The 22611-nt window shown below is 47.8% G+C and overlaps 1 protein-coding gene across 2 annotated transcripts in view; it reads left to right on the top strand.

Moving 5' to 3' along the window:
• The window catches only part of LOC147702354 (uncharacterized), a 161022-nt gene that overhangs the window by 74174 nt on the left and 64237 nt on the right, over nucleotides 1-22611 (top strand). Inside the window, exons 3-4 of one of the 2 annotated variants that reach the window (XM_086930979.1) lie at nucleotides 1552-1638; nucleotides 2581-2787. In XM_086930979.1, coding sequence (XP_086787105.1) covers nucleotides 1552-1638; nucleotides 2581-2787 — 294 coding nt within the window. Of the gene's footprint in view, nucleotides 1-1551; nucleotides 1639-2577; nucleotides 2788-22611 lie in introns of both variants that reach the window. The other variant, XM_086930978.1, reaches the window with a different exon arrangement.

Genomic DNA, 22611 nt, shown 5'->3' with positions numbered 1-22611 from the left:
TGTGCTTCCGTGGCCCCAGAGCTCTTTTGACCTCTGCTCTCCTTTGAGAGTCCAGAGACTTGCCTACTTTGCTTTACTTTTACAAGTGACTACCGTCCTTTATAGCACACCAGCTACAAAGTCCGCTTGCTCCAGAGAAACCCAGGAAGTTACTGACAACTTACCTATGGAACTTTGGACCATGGCCCTTGAACCTACTGATTTCAAAAGGTTAATACAAGAAAAGTAACTGTATTGTATTGATTTTCCGAATGCTATTTTCCTTCCATGGGAATTGTATTGTGCGTAATTTTGCACAACTATAAATATTGCATTTACTGTGATTTTTTCATATTGCGAAAGGTGTTACCTTGTACCAGAAGTTCTTGGTCTAAATATTTATAACAAAAGAAGTACTATTTTTCTATTTCAGCCTCAACTTCATTCATTGAGTGTTTGTATCAGTTATTGCCTCTGGGAGTCCAGCAAATGCTTAGCACTACCCTCTGATAAGCCTTACTGCTCTCCCACACTACCACAAAAATAGTGTTGGTATTATCTACCTTTGCCTCTATAAACCAACAAGGGCCTCCCTAACCTCTTTGCATAATGTAGCCCATTGTGGTGCACTATGTAGAGAGGTGAGTTTCCTACAAATAATTATGAGTTTTTACTTTACATAGAGATTGTGTAAGATAAAATACTTAGATGTTGCCTATAAAGCAATAGATCCGATTATTTCATTAGCAGACTGCTAGCTTGCTGGGTTGGTATTATCCACCTCCAGTTGTCAGTAAGCTTCTGCAGAAAGGAACATTTATGGAACTCTCTTAACTCTTTGTGTATGTATCTATATTGAAGAAGAAAGTCTATAGTAGGTTTGTACAAAATAAAACATGTTTTGTGCCGTTCAGAAAGCCAAAACTTGGTGAACTTTGAACACCATGGCCTAAGGATGAGTTTTTCTGCAGAAACGTGGCACAGTCCAGTGTTTCTCCCTCCAAAAACCGAGATGTAGCAGGTTTTTACATGTATATTATTCAAAATGTCTGCAACTTCCTGAAATTCACGAAGTTGATAACCTCTTAAACTTACCTGAGTTCTATCAAAAGAGCGTTAAAAACACTGGACCTTGGTTTTGATATTGTGAGTCCCTGCACAGTGCAGATAACTGGATTCTGGAGCACTAGATACAGCCTGCTTGTATAACTGATTCCAGAGCAAGAACACAGCAAGTTAATAGTCCACTTTCTCTTTGTTGCTAGGGATCAAACATTCCGAATAAAAAAAATATATATATATAAGATCTACAAGTTGCTTAGAGTTTACTAATATAGGCCTTCATTATTTTATTTCTGAACACATTATGTCCTCTTGTAAAAAGAAAGATTAAAAGTTAACACCCTCCCCACGCATACATTATAGACATAATGAGCACAATTAATGAAGATGCAGACCCCTCTAAAAATATCCAAGGGGACACATTTCCCTTTCTCTGTCTACCCTCTTCCTCAAGCAGCCTTCTCATATTTATGTAACGGAAACTAACACAAGTATTTTTTATTCCTATAGACAATGTTCCGACAAATGACGCTTCTGTGCTTGTCAGCGGGCCGGCCGTCTCAAAACGGACCCCACATGCCGTCTCTGATCCAGAAGGTACTATGAATTCTTTTCTGGATTTTTTAAATGCACTGCAATATCATGTTAGAGGTGGTGCACAGGCAATTCTTAACTTTCATTGATATTTGGGGAGTGCCAGATTGTAGCTAGGAAGAGAGGTATTCTCTAGAGGCAACCCTACAAAACTTCAGGGTTTCAGGTGAACTCCAAGGAGAGACCAGTTGAGATTATGTTGCTTCATAATGAAGGCATACTTCACATGGTTGTGTTTCCAGATGAGTCTTTTGCCTCTGAAAGTGCATAAAACAAAGTGACTCACATAGATAGACTTGCAGACATGTATGGTGTGAATTAATGTATTGGGAGTCCTGAATAATCCATATTAGTGTTAGTACCTCACATTGAAAGACATTGTGCATGAGGTTGCTAAGTGATCAAGAAGGAAGTTAAGACTCATTGCTCATTCCTTAATTACAGTGCAGTGGCTCGCAACCACAGTGCTGTTTTTGCCATATTTGTGATGGTGGTCTTGTCCAGAAATGTATAGGGAAAGTTATGTACAATTAAAGGAGTTATTCACTTCCCAGGTTGTGAGCGAATGAACGATTTAGTTTACAACTGATTTTGTTGGTGTAGACAATTTAGTATGTGGCAGTGGCAAAACTTTAGGAATTTTCCAATAAAACAATAACTAAAAAGCCATATGATACAGGGCCAGTTGCAACATGTGCGTCTCTTGGCGACTTAGATGTATAAGCATCTTCAGTGTCCTCTTGAACTGGAGCTGCACACGCTCATCCTCCATTACTGCCATTAGTGGGCCTCTCATCCTTTACCAGGACTAAAGTATACAATCCCATTTTTCCAAAACTAAAGACATGACATGCTTGACCTAGCGAATTTGAACCTTTCTTGATCCACAATGGTGAATTTGTTATTAGGTATTACACTTCAAAAATTATGTTCTGTCTTCAGCAGATTTGCTCAAGGATCAGAAACTCACAATGAAAGTGGTGGACATTCCGGATGTCGATAAGCTTTTTTCTGATATTGCTGATACATTCAACGAACAACGGGAGCATCATTTAATGATGGGGGACTCCATCAGGGAGCTTCAGGCAGTGTGCAACTGTGCTGTCAATAGTAGCTTGAAAAGCTGTATTGAAAAGTTGCAAATGGACAATGGTAAGTGGGTGGAACAACGTTGGGTAGAAAAACTGATTTTTCTCTGTACTTGGGTTTCCAAGTTTGCTGGGAATATCTGGCGAAGACACCATCCTCTCATCCACATTATCATGAGACAATACTCCAATTAAGGAAAAAGTTGAAGACACACCTCTTTAAAGAACACTATTTGAAATTAAATGAAATTGCAGTTTATAGAGCGCTCTACCACACGTAGGTGTCTAGGCACATTTCCCAGTGTATTAACCACACCCTTCTGGTTCCAGAACTAAGCAACCTCTCCTATCACTCATTGACTGTACGCTTGTATTTTACCTGGTTCTGTACTCTTCTGCCTTTTGGGATAGGTATGTGGTGCACACATACCACATACATACACACATATATTCATACATGAGATCTGCTGGGGATTTAATCTGAGCATAAGGTGATTGCCATACTGTACAATTCTAATATAAAATATATCTACTTTAATCGTAGGATTTTAAGGTGGGGAAGGAAGGGCTATACTACTGAGCTGAAGATTTCTTTTACATCACTTGTGGTCAGTGGTTGATTCGGATTTCTCAGTCATTGAGGCATTTACTTTCACTTTTCATAGTTTGTTCTGAATATTGCCATCTTCAGTCTTTGGATCTTCACAGATCTGAGAACAGTGAACCCCCTTTAGCCATCTCCCATGGCCCTTGGTATGTGCCTGCCGATGGCTGTCAATTTGATATTGATGACCACAGGAAAGCTCTTCTCGCTGAAGAGATACAAAGAACATCTTTAGCCATGAAGCCAATCCCGTATTTGCTTTTTTATTTATCCTCAATTCTGGGACCTCAGACTTATCAACACAAATATTGATGCAATGTCAATTTTCTCACAATTTTATTGACACTTTTGGTGCACTTAACTATTCGAAAATGAAACCTAAATTGAGCAGCCAGGAAGATAGCTTCATTGATTCACCGCCTGCTGTTGAGAACACCGTGCAATTTCCACATCACATGCTGGAATCCTGGTGATTCCACTTAACCATTCATCCTTCTGAAGTCAATACTTTGAATAGGGCATAAAACACAATATTTAAAGCACCTGAAGGGTTCTTAGTAGAGACTATAAAATGCCATGTTATTATTGTATGTTTCTATTCCTGGTAACATCTACTACTGAGTAGATGTTCATGCAATGTTAACCCCCAAATATTTGGTAATGGATATCGGTTTTGCACAAGGTTAGTTGGATCTACTAGGACACCTGATGTTCTATAGCCACATACAAAACATTGGAGCTAGCACAAAATGTAAAAGCCCGCCCTCGGGGTGTGTGTGCGTGAGTGGGTGTGTGTACCGGCCGGGTGACTTCGTCATTACATCCCTCCAATCATACGCACACATAGTCCCGGATGAGATGTCCTTTAGATCTTGTTCATGCGCCAAGCATAGTCTTTTAGTCTTTGACTGGGGGTCGGGTTTGGCCGGAGACTATACTTCTGAATCCGGGGGTTCTCACTTGCTTCCGACTCTTCGGGATGTTCCGCAGGGACATTTTGACTCTCCGCTGCACTATTCCGGTCGTCTGTTGTCTCGAGTTCGGTCCTTGGTTGTATTGGCATCTCCTCTCTTTGGCACTGGGAGGTCTCAGCGGAGGCTGGTCCTTCTCCATGCTCGGTACCTTCAGCTTGCTGTTCTGCAGTCCCCTGCTCTCTAGGGACTCTGTTAAACCATGATGTGTTCCGTGTGACCACTCGGGTGCTCGTGCCACCGACACCATGGTTCCATGGATGTTAACTACTTCCCACACCTCCGGCTCGTAGGCAGTGCGGTACTTCCAATTTGGATGCCGGTCCTTTAGTATCACTTTGTCCCCAACTGCGATGGACATGGGTCGGGCTCTTTGAGCTGGGCTTGCTTTGTCATTTGTTTGTATCCTCCTGTTCTGGGTGGCATTCTGGTCGAGTTCTGGGGGACTCCAGGATGGGCCAGCCGGTACACAGTCCTTGGGAGCTTTTCGGAATAGCAAGTGCGCTGGGGCACACCGGGTGGTGCAATGGGGTGTTTGGCGGTATGCACTTAGGAACTGAGAGAAGCACTCTTCAGCATCATCTCCTTTTTCCACCCCGATTCGAAGAGCTTGGTTTAGCGTGCGCATGAACGGCTCGACTTCTCCATAAGCCTGCAGCCACTGTGGGGTGATCTTCCGGTGTTTGATGCTCCTAGATGTCAAATATGCTTGATAGTCTCTGTCCTGGAAGGGTGGCCCGTTGTCTGACCGGATCTCTGCAGGCAGACCCATCATTGCAAATGTCCGATCAAGTACAGTCTTAACGTGGGAGAATGCCGTTGAGGGTATCACCTCCACTACAGGGAATTATAAATGCGAGTCTATGAGCACGAGAGTGTTCCGGCCATCCGGGAACGATCCGAAGTCCATATTTGGTTTGGACCATGGCTTCAGACAAGGTTCTTCCGTGATTACAGGGTGTGGAACCGGAACACTGCCTGTGATGGTGCATGAGTGGCAGTTGCGCACCACCTCCTCCACCATGGTGTCCATCCCGGGGCACCACAGTTTGCTTCTTAATCTGGCTTTAGTTTTGGACGCTCCTTGACGGCCTTGATGCGCTAGCCAAATTACCTCCTTTTGCAGACTTGTTGGGATCACGAGCGATGTGCCCCGCAGCACTACTCCAACACTTCCTTGACGCCATCAAGGAAGTGTTTCCAGCTCCGATTGGCCAGCGTTTTCTTCACCTTAATAAGACACTCGTCTGACTCTGTGGCTTTCCCTATGTCTTCAAGCGTGAGGGCAACAGGACAGGCCTCCTGCGAGATCATTTGCACAAATTCTTCGACCTCCTCGACCTCGTATCGCACGGAAGCGGGTAAGGCTGTCTTTGGGTGGTGCAACAGAAAATCAGCCGGATTGTCTGCTCCATGCCGGAAGTGTACCTCAAAGCGATAAGTCTGCAGCTGTGCGGCCCACCTTTTTATCCGGGAGGGGCAAGCCTCGTTGGATCAGCGAACAGCGGCACAAGCAGCTTGTAGTTTGTGATTACCCAGAATTCATGGCCATAGAGGTATAGATGGAAGTGTTGGCAGGCCCATTTTATCGCCAATGCCTCCCGTTCATTCTGGGCATAGCGCATTTCCGTGGCGGTCAGCGCTCTGCTGGCGTACGCAGTGGGCACCCAATCTCTTGACTACGTCTCTTGCATGAGAACAGCTTTGAGGCCAACGGGGTTTGCGTCGATGATGATCTCCGTGCGCCTGTTTCGGGCGGAAGTATGCCATCACCCCGTCATCAATGAGAGCACTTTTGACCGCTTGAAATGCCGTGTCTTCTTTCGCTGTTCACATCCATGCTTGTCCTGCCTTGGTCAGGACCCGAAGGGGCTCGGAGAGAGACGCGAGGTTAGGGATGAACCGGCCAAAGTATGTGGCCATCCCCACGATGCTTCGGAGCTCGGTCGCGGTTGTCAGCTTTGGTGCTGAGTGGATGGCTTCTGCCTTTCTTGGGTCAACGCGGAGCCCGCTCCTTGAGAAAATGTAGCCAATGAAGTCTACGGACTCTTGGAAAAAGGAACACTTGGCTCATTGCAGGGTGAGCCCATGCTCGGCCAGGCCCTGCAGAGTGGCCCTGAGATGGATGTGGTGATCTTTGAGGGTCTTAGAGAATACTAAAATGTCATCGCTCAAGTTGATTATACCTGATAGCCCAGACAGTGTCTCTTTTATAGCGTTTTGAAAAACTTCTGCTGCTGAAGAGACCCCAAAGCTTAGCCTCTTGTATCGGCGCAAACCAACGTGTGTAGAGAACGTGGTGATGTTGGGGCTGTCTGGGTGGAGCTCCAGTTGGTGGTATCCCGCGTTGAGATCTAGTTTGGTGAACCACCGGGCCTCATTCAAGTCTGCGACTATATCATCCATCGTAGGTGTGAGATGGCATTCTCGCTTCCCAGCCTTGTTTGGTAGGCACATGTCGACGCACAGCCGAATGGCTGCTTCGGTTTTGGGGCGACCACGAGGGGCGAAATCCACGGCGTCGGGCCCGACACCTTCTTGATGAACCCCAATTCTTCCAGCTTTTGAAGTTCCTCCTCCACCTGCGGCCGCAGGTGGAATGGCACCCTCCTATGTCTCAATGCTGTCGGCCTGACCGCGTGGTCCACATGCAGCTTGAAAGTCTTTCCCTTGAGGCAGCCTAGACCCTGAAAGAGCATGGGGAAGTCCTTCAGCATTTCCTCCGCATGTAGCTTGTGTACCTGGTTCGCGAAGAACACCAGCTGCATATCAACCGCTGTATGACAGGTGAGGAGAGTTCCTCTCTTTCCTTCCATGACGTGAAATCTTGTTTTCATGGCCTGGCCATTGCTGGCAATTTCCACCTCCATGACTCCAGATAGAGGGAGTGGTTCGTCGCTGTCGTACATGTATATTTTCGCTCTGGACTGCAGAAGAGAGGGCCGAGGCGATAATTTGTCGTATTGAATAATGTCCATTACATTGACCGAGGCCCTAGTGTCTATCAGAGCGTGCACTGGGAAACCTGCGACAGTGATGTCGCACATTGGTGGTAGTCGCCTTCTGGAGCCTTCCCTGCCGACGAACGACACAATGAACACATCATCGTCGTCGTCTTTGAGATTGAAAGCTGATCGTGCCGTGTCACTGCAGGGTCCTGGGTCCTCTAGCATCAGTTGACGGACTCTCTGCGCGAGCCCGCATGAACCAGGATTGTTGCATCGTCCACCACTGCATCTGCACACTTTTGCGAAGTGGTTCAGTTTGCCGCATTGTGAGCACGTTTTCCCTGTCGCAGAGCATCTCCCCCCTGCAGGATGATCCATGCCACAGTTGCTGCACATAGGGGTCTGCGGAGTCTTTACACCTCCTCTTGATTGTTGAGGCCGTCTCCAGATCACGTCCACCCTTTCCTCCTTGACTATAGGCATCCGTGTCATCGCCACATGACGATTCAGGGCCGCCTTCATCTCGTCAGCCCGCGCGTTGGACAGCTCATGAGATCTTGCGAGAACCAGTATGTCGTCAAGGCAAATGTGGGGCTGTCGGAGAATGAGATGCCTGAGCTGAACACACCTGCAGCCTTGAATGAGCTGGGTGCAAATTTCCAGTCTCTGATCTGGCAGTTCACATGAGGTGGCGAATTTCCTTAGGCGGGCGTAGTAGGCGTCAACGGTCTGTAATTAATTAATTAATTAATTGCAAGTTTATATAGCGCTAGGATCGACTCCCGGAGGAGTATCTCCGCGCTTCGACCGCTGCGAAACCCTTCCTGGCTTCCCTGAGAGATAGTCCCTTAATGGGTATCTCCAGGGTGAGACCAGGCATCCCCGGCGGTCTGGTGGGGCCGTTAGTGCTGATGAGGCAAGCTTATGCCCAGAGTTGCCGAGTGTGATCGCTGATCAGAGTGGGCACCGAGGCGAGAGAATTATCGAGTCCGCTGACCCTGGTCCAGATACCTGCCGCGTCGGGAATCGAACCCTGGTCCCGGGCCGTCCTCTGCTCTCGGGTCTGCCGCCTCTAACCAGTGAGCCACACTACTGCACTGTCAACGGTCTGTGTCTCCTTGACGCGCCTGTCGTAGTTTGAACCACTCGTAGACCGGGTTGATTTCAGGATCAAAATGGCAATTCAGAGCAGAAACCGCCCGGCATAGTCATCATCGTTGCTCCTGTCCGGCAGCGTCTCAAATAGGTCATAAAGTTCAGCTCCGCCATAGCACATGAGGAGGGACCTCTTTACTTTCCCATCCATCTCCCTGACGCCAACGAAATAATGATCGAGGCGACTGATTCAGGAGTGCAATCTTGCCGCGGCAGTGGACGGGTCTGAGAGTCCGCTGAAAGGTTGCAGCGGGGCGGCAATCCTGAGGCCAGGAAGGGCAGGAGCGAGAGGTGTGGCCTGGATTGGAGCAGGGGCTGAATGGCGGCTTGCTGAGGAGCAGGGCCCTGGAGCTCCATTCTCAGAGGAACTGGCGCAGTTGAAAGGGCGGTACAAAAGGGGGTGGTAATGGACGGAGCATCTGAACCAATCAAACACTCACACCCAGTCAAAAGATCTGGGTTTAATACATCACCGTTCTTTAGCCCACTCTGCCACCCCAGTTCAGACATGGCTATATGCAAATCAGTCTGACCCTGTGCCTCATGGGAAAAGTCCTGCCCGAACTGCCAAGCCATGCCTTCCCTGGACCGGAAACAAGCTTCCGAGGACCGGTTTCTGGCATTCCATCCGTCTTCAGCCCGGCTTGCTTGAATCCAGTGGCAAAGTGAGCAAGGGACTCACGTCTGAGCATACCCTGCCACACTTATGGGGGCTAAAAGCGGTACAAAAGGGGGTGGTAATGGACGGAGCATCTGAACCAATCAAACACTCATACCCAGTCAAAAGATCTGGGTTTAATCCATCACCGTTCTTTAGCCCATTCTGCCACCCCAGTTCAGACATGGCTTTATGCAAATCAGTCTGACCCTGTGCCTCATGGGAACAGTCTAGCCCGAACTGCCAAGCCATGTCTTCCCTGGACCGGAAACAAGCTTCCGAGGACCGGTTTCTGGCATTCCAGCCGTCTTCAGCCCGGCTTGCTTGAATCCAGTGGCAAAGTGAGCAAGGGACTCACGTTTGAGCATACCCTGCCATACTTATGGTGTGAGTATTTGATTGATTCAGATGCTCCGTCCATCACCACCCGCTTTTGTACCGCAGTTGAAAGGGCGGCACCACCGGTGTTGGCAGGGTTACTCATCTTCCTTAGGTGTGGCTGTCTGTGTAGGGCTGCGGGGACCACCTGCGCGCAGGAGCCCGCTGTTCTTCCTCGCGGGCAGGTGTAGACGAGCCGGTACACACCGGTGAGGGGGCCCTAGTGCGCTTGGGCCCGGGCTCACAAGGCACCCTGTGACCGAAGTGGCGGTCCCCTATTCCTGGTCCTTTCCATTGACGTGGTCGAGGCTCTTAAGGTGTTGCACAGGACTAGGCACCCTTATTATGGTGGAGAACCCCAGGTGTCCTTCTGACTGAGATGCGGATGGGGCAGGTAGCTCTTCACCTTCCACAAAGCAGACACATGCAAGAGGCCGGCCTGTGGGTGATGTGCCTGGCCGTTGCGTAGAGGGTGGTACCGAATGGAGGGTGGTGGGTGGGCGCTTTACCTGGGCCCCAGCTCACGGGGGCCGACCCAGTCCCCCCGTGCGAGCACGCACAGACGCGCTGATTAGGTGGCTTTCCTCACCCGCCGGCTGCACAACGTGGGCACGAGCATGGTCGGGCCGCCGGAAAGAGCAGATCCAGCAGGCGGGGTTGGTGCGGCGGAGGGAACAGCAGCACAAGCCGGCGCGATTAGCAGACGGGTGTGGGTAGTCTGCAGGGTGGACACCCAAGAACGGCAGCTACTCCCGACTCCCGCGCCGGACGGGTGCAGGTAACATGCGGGGTAGGCACCCGCAATCTGGTCTCTGCAGCAGCAGCTCAAGCGCGCAGAGCGCGAGCACCGCAAGCACAAGGCAGAGGAGCCGACGTGCGTGCGCGGGGGCGAGGCGTGGGGCCGACCCGCCTCGTCGCCAGTATGGTGTCGTGGGTCACCTGGGGGCAAGGGTAGACCTATGCCACTGATTTGGGCCCTCAGTCAACACAATGATGGACACAGACTCTGCTTACTATTCTGGGCCAGAGACCTTGTGCGGTGCCGCGCCCATTTATTTATACCCTCGGGCGAGCCCGCGCTCAGTGTGTGTGTGCGTGCGTGTGTGGACAGGCTGGGTGGCTCTGTCATTACACATGGGGCCTGGCCGCCCTGGCTCAGTTACCTGGTGCTCATGTCTGGTCCCGCTGTCCCATCTTCTTCGGCCACTCAAGGTGGCTTCGGTAGCTGGAAGCTCTCCATCTGTGCACCTCAGCCCTTGATGGGTTGCCCTGGAGACCGAGACGCTGCAGCTCCTGTGTTTCGTCTATCAAGCTCGCACAGTGACCTGGCACCCCGAGCTCAAGCCCCTCAAGTGCGCTCCTACCGTGCGGAAAGGGTGCTGTGGGGCCTCCTTGAATTAGGTACACACCTGTCTTCCCGCAAGGAGCTTTGGAGGCTCAAATTTTCAATTATAAAACTGTGCAATCATATTCATGCACGTTAAACAGTCTCGACAGGAAACACAGGTACTGCTATTGATGCAGCGCAGTTTTGTTTAGTCCATAAAATTCACATTCATCCCGCTGTTGTCCTCATCCCCCAGTGGCTCTAAATATGTTCACGGGTCACAGGATTCAAATGCTGTTCCACTTAATTCCGGGACATGTAGTTATTTTTTCTTTAAAATGCACTAAGCGGGCAAATATCACAAGTCTTTTTTTTTTAAGAGTTTTATATAGCGCAAACTAGACCCGAGACATCGGGTATCAGAGCACTTTACATGAGCACCAGTTTATTTACAGACAGACATATTCATTTTTGTTTTGCATGGAAAGATTAAGGGCCAGATGTATCAAGATACACCTTTGCGATTCTCCAATAGCGATTTTTAAGGAATCGCTATTTGAAAATTGCAAAATGGTATGTATGAAGAAATTCGCTATTTTTTAGCGATTTCTTAAAATTCCTTAATTGCGATTAGCAAATTGCTAATCGCAATCAAAGAATAATTTCCCATTCATTTCTATGGGCCAGGAGGCCCATAGAAATGAATGGGAAATTATTCTTTGATTGCGATTAGCAATTTGCTAATCGCAATCAAAGAATAATTTCCCATTCATTTCTATGGGCCAGGAGGCCCATAGGAATGAATGTGAAATTATTCTCAATTTGCGATTCGCAATTTGCTAATCGCAAATTGAGAATAATTTCAAGGGTGCAAGGGTGTCCAAAGGACACCCTGTTGCACCCCTGAAATAAGCATGAGTGCACATGTGGTGCACATACATGCCCTAAGGGCATGTATGTGCATCACATGGCACTTTGAAAAATGCAAAAATTTGCTTTTTTCAAGAAATTCGCAAATTACCACCAACTTGATTCGGTAAAAATCGCAAATTTGGAATCGCAAAACGGGAGTTTGATACATGTGGGCAAAAGTTTCATAGAATGCAGTGGGCATCTGTCACTCAGTGCTTAGAGTGCAGAGCGGTGTTCAGAGACACCAATAACATTGGCACACATCACTCATATTTACAGGGGGAACAAGTCACTCAGTTTGCATGGTACAAGAATGAACTGGGACACTAACTGGTCAGTTTTGTGGGAGAACGTGGTGCTGAAATGTGTCATTCTTTAAAGTTTTATGGCTGAAGGTTGCCCAGGGCCACCAATTACTCAGTACATGGTAGAATGGAATACAGGGGCCCTGATTACTCAAAAACTCTTACTGCGGGACATCTTGTTTTATCAGTTCTTCTACCAAAATATTCTTAGTGTGCCATTATCTACAGGTGCAGCAATCTCAAATTAGCAGTGTGAAGAGACACACAGGACAACATCAAGCGATCCAGGCACCAGGTTCTCTAATTATGGGGGGTATGCAGGGACACCCACCACTCAGTTTGCGGAGTACCAGGGTCAAAGAGTAACTGAAAATTAAAGAGAATTGACGACACTGGCGTTTATGTATTATTACACAAAGTATATGAGGGGCAAATCTAGACTCTTACACTCTGCAGTACTTACGGCTTTACATTCTGTTGAGCAGTGGAGATCAGCTGTCTGCTTTGTGTAAAGCAGGGGTATTCATAGTACGGCCCGCGGGCCGCTGGCGGCCCGGCAAGCCTTCCCTGGCGGCCCGCGGACCTTGCAGACATCGTATCCGGGTTTTATGATTTTATTTTTAAAAGAGTGTCAGCCAACACCCCGGCGGGAGAGCGACTCAGAGACTCTGCTGCTTTGTGGGGGGCGGGCGATTCCCGCCATAGTAAGAGTGGGGCTACAGGGGCGCTGAGAGGTGACAAAGCCTCATTAACTTGCCAATGGTCTTTTAAAGACCTGTGAAGTGCTCAGGTGCGGCTGTGTGTGTGCGCCTGGAAGCTGTCACAGCCCGGGCACACACAGGCAGGGTGAGGTGACAGAGGGAGGTGGAGGGAGGAAAAAGGGAGGAGAGGGAGGGACAGCGAGGGAGGGCTAAGGGAGGGAGAGTGAGACAGAGGGAGGGAGAGCGAAAGGGAGAGAAAGGGAGGGAGAGGGAGGGAGGGAAAGGGAGGGAAAGGGAGGGAGAGCGAGAAAGAGCGAAGGAGGGAGGGAAAGGGAGGGAGGGAAAGGGAGGGGAGGGAGGGAAAGGGAGGCAGACAGAGGGAGCGAAAGGGAGGGAGAGGGAGACAGAGGGAGGGAGAGGAAGAGGGAGGGAAAGGGAGGGAGAGGGAGGGAGAGTGAGGGAGGGAGGGAAGGAAAGGGAGGGAGAGCGAGGGAGGGAGGGAAAGGGAGGGAGAGCGAGGGATGGAGGGAAAGGGAGGGTGAGGGAGGGAGAGCGAGGGAGGGAGGGAAAGGGAGGGAGAGCGACGAAGGGAGGGTGAGCGAGAGGGAGGGAAAGAGAGGGGGAGTGAGAGGGAGAGAGAGCAAGGGAGGGAGGGAAAGGAAGGGAGAGCGAGGGAGGGAGGGAAAGGGAAGGAGAACGAGGGAGGGGGGAAAGGGATGGTGAGGGAGGTAGAGCGAGGGAGGGAGGGAAAGGGAGGCAGACAGAGGGAGGGAAACAAAGGGAGGGAAAGGGGGAGAGAGGGAGACAGAGGGAGGGAGAAGGAGTGAGGGAAAGCTAGGGAGACAGGGGGAGAGGCAGGGAGACAGAGGGAGGGAAAGGGAGGGAGAGCAAGGGTGGGAGGTAAAGGGAGGGAGAGGGAGACCGAGGGAGGGAAAGGGAGGGAGAGGGAGACAGAGGTAGGGGGGAGAGGGAGACAGAGGGAGAGGGAGGGAGGGAATTTGAATTGAATTTGAATTTAAAATATTTGTAGAGCGCAGCGTTCACCAGACGGTTTCTTGGCGCTTTGAAGGCATAGTAAGCAGGAGCGAAGCAATAGATGGGTTACTGCAGGAAAGCCTGATTGAATAAAAAGGTTTTCAAGCCCTTACGGAAGAGGGAGTAGTGTTTGGTCGACCGCAGATGGTCGGGGAGGGAGTTCCAAAAGGTGGGTGCCAAAAATGAGAAATTGGCCCCTCCCCACTTTTTTCGCTTGTAGCGGGGTACCTGTAGGAGGGATTGAGAAGATGAGCGAAGCTCTCTGGCCGGGACATATTCCCTTATCAGGGAGATAATAAAGGCAGGGGCTGATCCCTGGCGTGCCTGGAAAACCATGCAGCCAGTTTTAAAGAGGGAACGCTCGCTGACAGGTAACCAGTGGAGCACCTTCAGTAGCGGGGTTGAGTGGTGGGAGCGGGGGAGGCCATACACTAGCCGGGCTGCCTGGTTTTGCACCAGCTGGAGCTTTCGTAGACTGTAGGCTGGAATGCCGTTGTACAGGGCATTGGCGTAGTCCAGCCGGGAGATCATTAAGGCAGACATGATCAACTTGAGTGCCAAGGGGGAAAAAAAAACAGGAAACAGTAAGAATAGTACAAAGAGTGAGAAAGCAAGAAGAGACGATAGAGCTAATTTGCGAGTGAAGGGTGAGGTGATTATTCATTTTGATGCCTAAGGTCTTAACTGTAGGAGAGGGAGTGGGAGGGGAACCTAAGGAAGACGGCCAAAATAAAGAGTTCCAGGGACTGGAAGAGCCACCAGTGAGAACCAACTCGGTTTTATCCGGGTTCAACTTCAGGTGGTTGTGGCTCATCCAGTCCCTGATAAAAATCATAATAGACTGAAAGTTAGAGATAGAATGGGAAGAAGGAGAAAGGTTGAAGATGAGCTGGAGGTCCTCCGCATAATTGTATACGGTGACCTCCAGCTGCTGGAGTGCGAAAATTAGAGGATAGATATAAAGATTGAACAAGAGAGGGGAAAGAGAAGAGCCCTGGGGAACACCACAAGTGATCTTGAGTGGAGTTGCCGTGAAATCCCCCAACCGGACAGCCTGGGTGCGATCCCTCCAGAAGGACGATAGCCAGACCAGGGCTGAGCCCCCGATTCCCACCGCTCTGATACGTGAAAGCAAGATGGAGTGGTCCACCATATCAAAAGCGGCGGAGAGATCGAGGAGCACCAGGGCCTGGTGTTTATTTTGGCCCATGCCCTCCCTGAGGTTGTCCAGGACCGACACCACAACGGACTCAGTAGAGTGCCTAGGCCGAAAGCCCGCTTGACAAGGCGCCACGTGGGCACTGAGTACCAAAGTAACATGGCGCTCGAGCACCTTGCCCAAGTAGGGCAGCAGGGAGATGGGGCGGTAGTTGACTGGGGCGGACGAATCTGCACCAGGCTTCTTTAGAATAGGCACTATTGTGGCAGATTTGAGAGCTGGGATCACAACCCCTTGCGCAAGGGAGCTATTAAGAAAAGTGATCGGGGCTGAGTGCAAACGGAGTAAATCTGTTGAAGGATGCGGGCCGGACAGATATCGGCCGGGGAACCTGACTTTACCTCAGGAAGAGTTTCCAAAAATACTTCTTCAGTGAGAAGGGGAATCAAAGACAGACGACACTGGACTATGGGAGGGAGGGGTTCAACAAAAGTAGGAGAGGGGGGTGGGATGTTAGTCTTGATATTGGTGATTTTATCCAGAAAATAATAGTTCAGTGAATCACATAGGGACTGGGTAGGAGGGGGTTTAGGGATAGTCCTCTCCGAAAAGGCTAAATCGTGTACGATGGTAAAGATCTCCCTAGATTTATTCTCTGCCGCCAGGATTTTTGATGAGAAATAGGCAGTTTTGGCTCCTAAAATAGCTTTTTTTATAATCATGTAATAGTGTGAGGTAATGTGTTTTCAGTAGGGGACAGTAGTCCCTTCTCCATTGCCTCTCAGCTCGCCGGAGGGTCAGCTTTTTATCCTTTAAGTCTTCGCTGAACCACCAGTTAGACTCCTTAGGTCTTTTGGTTGAGATCCGGCGTAAGGGAGCTACTAAATCGCAGCCTCCAACGAGCCAGGTATCGATGGCGGTGGCTTGCAGTGAGGAGGATAGGCCCACAAGGTTGGGTGAGGAGTTCAAGAGAGAGGAGGATAGTGAGGGGAGTTCAACACGGTTCCAGTTCCGTGCCCAGGTGTTTTTTGCAAGCAGAACCTTAGTAACAGGGCTGAGGTGGAGGGAAAACGAGATAAGAGCATGGTCAGACCATGGGCATGGGGACACAGATATGGATGAAATGGAATAGTTGAGAGACCAAACTTGGTCTAGTACATGTCCGTGTGTGTGTGTCGGAACTTGAATGTGGGGGAGAAAATTCAAAGATTGGAGTGATTCTGTGAATTGCTTGGAGGATGTGCATTCAAGGGGATCTGTGGGCCAATAGTTAAAATCGTCTAGCACTAGAACTGAGGCATAATTAACCGCCAGCGTGGCCAGTAAGTCCTGAAAGGCTGGCATAAACAGAGGAGTAGACTGGGGCGGGCGATACATTAGCAAACAAGTGAGCGGGGGTGAAAAAGTAGATGAGCGAACCACAAGATGCTCAGTGGGGACAATAGGGGGGGGGGGGAGAAGTTGGAAGTTATACTCAGACCGGGCAATAAGAGCCACGCCGGAAGGAGTGGAGGTAAAGAGAGGGGGAGGGAGGGATAGAGAGAGACAGAGTGAGGGAGACCTCAGAGTGAGGGAGAGGGAAGGAGAGAGAGGGAGACCTCAGAGAGAGGGAGACCGCAGAGTGAGGGGGAGGGAAGGAGAGAGAGGGAGACCTCAGAGTGAGGGAGAGGGAAGGCGAGAGAGGGAGACCTCAGAGTGAGGAAGACCTCAGAGTGAGGGAGACCTCAAAGTGAGGGAGAGGGAAGGAGAGAGAGGGAAACATAGGGAATGAGGGAGAGGGATGGAGAGAGAGGGAGACAGAGGGAAGAAGGGAGAGGCAAGGAGAGAGAGCGAGACAGAGTGAGGGAGAGGGAAATAGAGTTAGGGAGAGGGAAATAGAGTGAAAGAGGGAGAGGGAAATAGAGTGAGGGAGAGGGAAACAGAGCGAGGGTGAAGGAAACAGAGAGAGAGGGAGACAGAGAGAGATAGAGAGAGAGAGAGAGGGAGACAGTCAGAGTGAGTGAGACAGAGGAAGAGAGGGAGTGAGATAGTTAGAGTGAGTGAGACAGAGGGAGTGAGAGGGAGTGAGAGAGTCAGAGTGAGTGAGACAGAGGGAGACAGAGAGACAGAGGGAGAGAGAAGGAGGGAGAGTGAGGGAGGGAGAGGGAGAAAGAGAGGGAGGGAGACAGAGAGAGATGTGTGCATGCGGGTCTGGTGGCTCAGTGGACGAAGGCGTCTACTGCAGGGACCTGTTATCAACCTCATGGTCACAGTTTTTTTGTTGTTGCTCTAGCCCCGCCTCCTTCCCCACTGACCCCGCCCCCACCTGTGCCGCCCTCGGACACAAACCACACTGAAAATGTGGCCCCCGAGAGAAGGTTTTTGAGTACGCATGGTGTAAAGTATTGGGAGGAATCAAATCCATGATGGTGAAGGCAGAACCTTAGAGAGATTGTTAAATATTCATACAGGCCTTCTCTCTTGTGGATGCTGGTGGGCATTTAGAGGGGCAGCAAGGTGGCAAGTCAGTGGACCCGGAGGGATATGGCTGATAAAATGAACAGAGTGATATGGTAAACGCACTTGATTTACTCCACTCTTAATTTTCACAAACCAGGGGTAGGACAAATTATACAAACACTAATGCAGGGCATAGGGATAATTGGTACTTATTGCTCATTGCGTGCATGCCAGACTTATGTCTTCCCTTTAATACACTTCATGGATGCAGTTCTCACCTCACTACTTCCGCTCATCAGATTGCTGGAAACATCACAGGATTTAAGATGCACCATGATGACTTGTTTTATCAGGCCCTTGCACCAACGCTCTCTGTATGCCACTATAAATATGCTATTACATTTCCAGTAGGTAGGCTAGAAGGGATTCCCTTTTTTTCCTTCCCTGATGGGCAGATGTGCTTGTTACTTTGATTTCTTTGCAGATATGAATCCTTTCTCAGCTGGAGTCTTCGACATATGTAAACACAGCCATAGGTAGCAGGTACCCCAGGAAGCCCTAACTTTCGTGCTAGCCATCATCTGCGTATACCTTCACATTAAATGACTCATGACATGTTCAGTGACTGCATTGATAACATCCTTATTGACATCTGAAATTACATATTTGGTAACAACACTGTGCATAGAGAGAGGGGGAGCTATAGTTAATTTAGGGCACAAGTTATAATTACTTGAGATAGCCATAACTGGTGAAGTTCAATGGTTTTGTTAGTTTAAAACATTTTTTAACTGAAAATTTCAACTAAATAAAGCATCCCTTTAACCTTTGGCTTTTGCAGTGATATATAGTTTCACAAGTTGCCAAAGCTTTAGAATTGCACTCTCCATCGGAACAATCAGGCAACATCACCGCTTGCAACCCCTGGTTAATTCAAGTGCCTTACGCGTTTCAGACATAAATTATCCTTGATCTCAGGCAGAGCGACATCGAAATAAAAGGCAAAAACTATTGCTTTTCAACACCTTTAATTGGCTTCAGATAGGGCCTCATGATCTCGTCATCTCACAGAATGGCATTCTGGGAGCAGCAGTTTTTTCACCAGCCTCGTAGTTTCAATTAAACACACAATGTCACTCTAAATATATTTACACAAATTTAGCCATTAGTGGGCTCAACAGGGAAAGCATAGAGGCGCTGTTCAAAATGGTAAGCCTTCCTGATGGACTGAAAGTGGCTCACGAATCCAGAGCCTCAAGACTGTATAAGTTCACAACAGCGGTGCAATCCTCACAGCATGGCTGCCGCGCAATAGATAAAGTTTCACAAGTTGCCAAAGCTTTAGAATTGCACTCTCCATCGGAACAATCAGGCAACATCACCGCTTGCAACCCCTGGTTAATTCAAGTTCCTTACGTGTTTCAGACATAAATTGTCTTTGATCTCAGGCAGAGCGACATCGAAATAAAAGGCAAAAACTGTTGCTTTTCAACCCCTTTAATTGGCTTCAGATAGGGCCTCGTGATCTCGTCATGGAATTGATTTGATTTGTAAAGCGTTAACACAATGCACTTTTAAACCATCCATAAAATGGCGAAAATTTCTGTATCCAAAAGTTAAAACAAGGTTGACAGTCTAGACTTTTAATAGAAATGGAAAAGGGGACTTAATTTTTGTACTGCACATTGCACTTTAAAAAGGGTCTAGACATCAAGGACTCTATGGTCCAGGGTAAAGCTTGTATTAGCCGAAACGCGTAGGCCGTCCTTATCGTTGCACGTTCTTTTGCACATGGTGTGTAAATAAATACTTTTGTTTAAAAATTCACCTGTTGCTGTGCCGTGACTTCTATCACCAGGAGCGAGGTGAGAAGATTCCAAGGAATATTGACACGCGGACTGGGGCGTGTATCACAGGCACTCGAAACTGAGGGGAAGCGGTCAGAGTTGAATCCAGTCGTAACAAGGAAAGTGAAAGGGTGACCGACATCTCTGCTGTATATTCTGACCTGCCGTGGTGAAAAACGCTGGAGCGTTAGCGTCGAGGAGAAACCACGGACGTACCAAACGGCAAAAATCCAGCAGTGAGTGCGCGGGCTGGGGGGTGGGCGTGCGCTGCTTCGCTCGCGAACGCTGCGGAGGCGGTGTGCGAGTGAAGTGGGGCCGTTAACTCCGCCTGCAACTGAACCGTCTGAGAGGAGTTGCCGGGGTGTGAGCGTGAGAGTTTAGCAGTCGAACAGAGCACGGAAACCCCGTATGAGATGCTGCAAACACGCTGAACGCCTTTGGTAAACTGTCAGTAAAAGCGCAATTGTAGCGCGATTGAACAGCCCAGGAGAAATACCGGAGCGAACATCCCGAGAGACATCAAGATTGATAACAGAATCGAACGAACTCTTAAAGGGGCAGTACAGCATTTTTCGAACCACAAAGAGCACGGAGTGCTCTCGAGGAGCAACAGGAAACAAACGAATAAGGGTAGCCTGATACACCCGAGGAGCAGGAATTCGGCTCTCCTTATAAAAACAAATTATAAAACCAAACACACCAGCAAATATAACGGAGCAACGAAAAGAATTAACTAAAACTGTTCAACCTTGTAAATCACAAATCATTAATCACAGAATGGCAGACAAGTCAAGAAGTCGTCAGATAAGGGCGAGTGAACTACTCAATGATGACAGCACCCCCACAACAAGCACGAATACCAAGAAAAAAACAGGGGGGACTGATAAAGACAATAGAACAGTGTTAACCATAATAAGGGAATTACAACAACAAATGATCATGGAAATTAACAAATGGTGGGAAAAAGCGACTTTGGAAAATACAGAGAGTACAAGAGGGTCCCTTGGGGCTTGAGGATACTTATTATGCCCACCCTCAATGATTTGGACCCTGATTTGATCAAATTATGGCAAACAGACACCAATGAATGTTCTTTTAAATTGATGAGGACCCTTATCATACACGCGGAAAGGAAATTAGAAAAAATAACAAGTGTAATTGAAGCACTGGAATCAGAATTGGCGGACATACCTGCCACTGAGGAGAAAAAGGAAAGCATTGAAAACATGGAAAAGAAAGTGTCAAAACATGAACTTGAAGTAGAAAAATGCAAAGCTAATAAATTCACCAGAGATAGGCTGGATTATGCGAATGGACGAATTTACACATTCGCCAGGAAATATGACACACTGAGGAGCCATGTGGTAATGGATAAAAGTGCAGGAGTAGTGGATATGGATACTGTGGTTAGCTCTGAAATAAGTTCCAATGATGAAGAAGCTTCAAGTTTACCACTGGATTTTCGCGGGGAGATGCAGCTGGCCCAAATGGTCACGCGGCAAAGAGGAAGAGGAAGGGCCAATACGTGGGGAAGATGACAGTCAAAACCTCAGATGAAATCAACAACAAAGGTACAACCAGAAGGGGCGGACGACGCAACAAAACAAAAGAGAGGCAAAGGAAAGCAAAAATAGCGAATACGAAATCAACAATATCTGATAATATTGTCATCAACCTATTGAATAAAAAATTATCAGATATACAAATTAAACTATTGAACAAAGGACTTTCTTACTGCCCAAATAAGAACATTGATATCCCCAATACACGAATTGACATGTATAAATTTTGCCGTAAAGCGAAATTAAGAAAATATTTTGCTGAAAGAAACAAGAAAAAATCTCTGATGACTAAAGGTGTGGAAGAGATATCTCCAATAACACACAGGGATTTACCAGCAATAATTACACTAGCATCAATTGAAGAAACACCATCGCTGGATCAAACAGACACCAACAGCTCATTTTCAAGTGATATTGAATTTTGTAAACAAATGGGCACAAGCACAAACAGAGGTGGAGAAAGTGGTCTAAAGAGACAATCCAGATTGTTTCCACAACTCCCACCTGGGAATAAAATCGACCTTTTTCACGAAGTAATGATTGAGGAAATTACGAAAATCTCGGGGAAAACGTCGAATTTGAAAAATAACAATAATACAAAGAACAACTTATCACCGGAGGAATATCGTGCAATATCTGAATTAAAGAATGATTCCACAATCATAATAAAGTCCTCCGACAAGGGTGGAAACATCGTGGTACAAAACACAACAGATTATATTGCAGAAGCAAACAGACAATTGGAAAACAAAGATCACTATGAGCCACTAAAGAATAACCCATTAGAAAATTGGAAGAATGAATACCACTCTCTTTTGTTGGCATGGAAAGAAAAAGGTCTGATTGACTTTGATGAATACTCCTACTTAAAAACGGATAACCCCATCACAGCCACAATTTACTTTCTACCGAAAGTACATAAAGCACTTATAAGACCTCCAGGTAGACCGATTGTGAGCTCGATTGGATCATTACTCGAGACAACATCCAGATTTATCGACATATTTCTTATGAATTATGTAATGACATTACCGTCCTATTTAAGGGACACAATGGATTTCCTTAACAAAATCTCAGGGATCAATTGGAAATCGAGTTACCTAATGGCGAGTATAGATGTAACATCCCTATACACGTCAATACGCCATGAGGACGGGATTAAGGCCATCAAGAAAGCTCTGGAAATAAGATCTATTAGCTATTTGGAACATTCGGCAATGCTGATAGAAATGCTCACCGATTGCTTAATGCATAATGCATTTCTATTCTTGGGAAACCTAAACCTGCAAAAACAGGGCACCACAATGGGGACATCATTTGCACCCACATATGCAAACCTTCTAATGGATGGCCATGTGGGAGACTGAAGTGCTGGAAGAAGAGAAGAAGCATAAATCAAGAATTAAATTCTGGTGTCGTTTCATAGACGATTTATTCATAATCTGGGAAGGCAACATCAATGATCTTCAAATGTTCATAAATTCATTGGAGAGGAATGATCTTAACCTCCATTTTACTTCATCAATCAGTGCAACTACTTTGATTTTTCATGACGTTGAAGTTTTTGTCAGAAACGAGACTCTGTGTACAAAACCGACGTCCTGCAATAGTTTGTTGCATGCGAACAGTGGGCATCCAAGAAAACTAAAATGGAGCATTCTTTATGGCCAAATGCTGCGAGCCAAAAGGAATTGCTCAGAAGAGGATGATCTGGAAAAGGAGATCGATGGATTGAGTAAGCGATTCCAAGAACGGGGTTATCCAATAGAAGTAATTACAGCGGCAAAGAAAGGATGAACCTAAAAAGAAGAGCAGATCTCCTTTTACCTACGAGAGTAAAAATGATGACAGGAATCACAACCCAGACAAAAAGGAAAAGGAAAATGT

This window comes from Lissotriton vulgaris, chromosome 7 (assembly GCF_964263255.1).
Source record: "Lissotriton vulgaris chromosome 7, aLisVul1.2, whole genome shotgun sequence".
Lineage (NCBI taxonomy): Eukaryota > Metazoa > Chordata > Amphibia > Caudata > Salamandridae > Lissotriton > Lissotriton vulgaris.
This window is presented reverse-complemented; position numbering and strand designations above follow the sequence as displayed.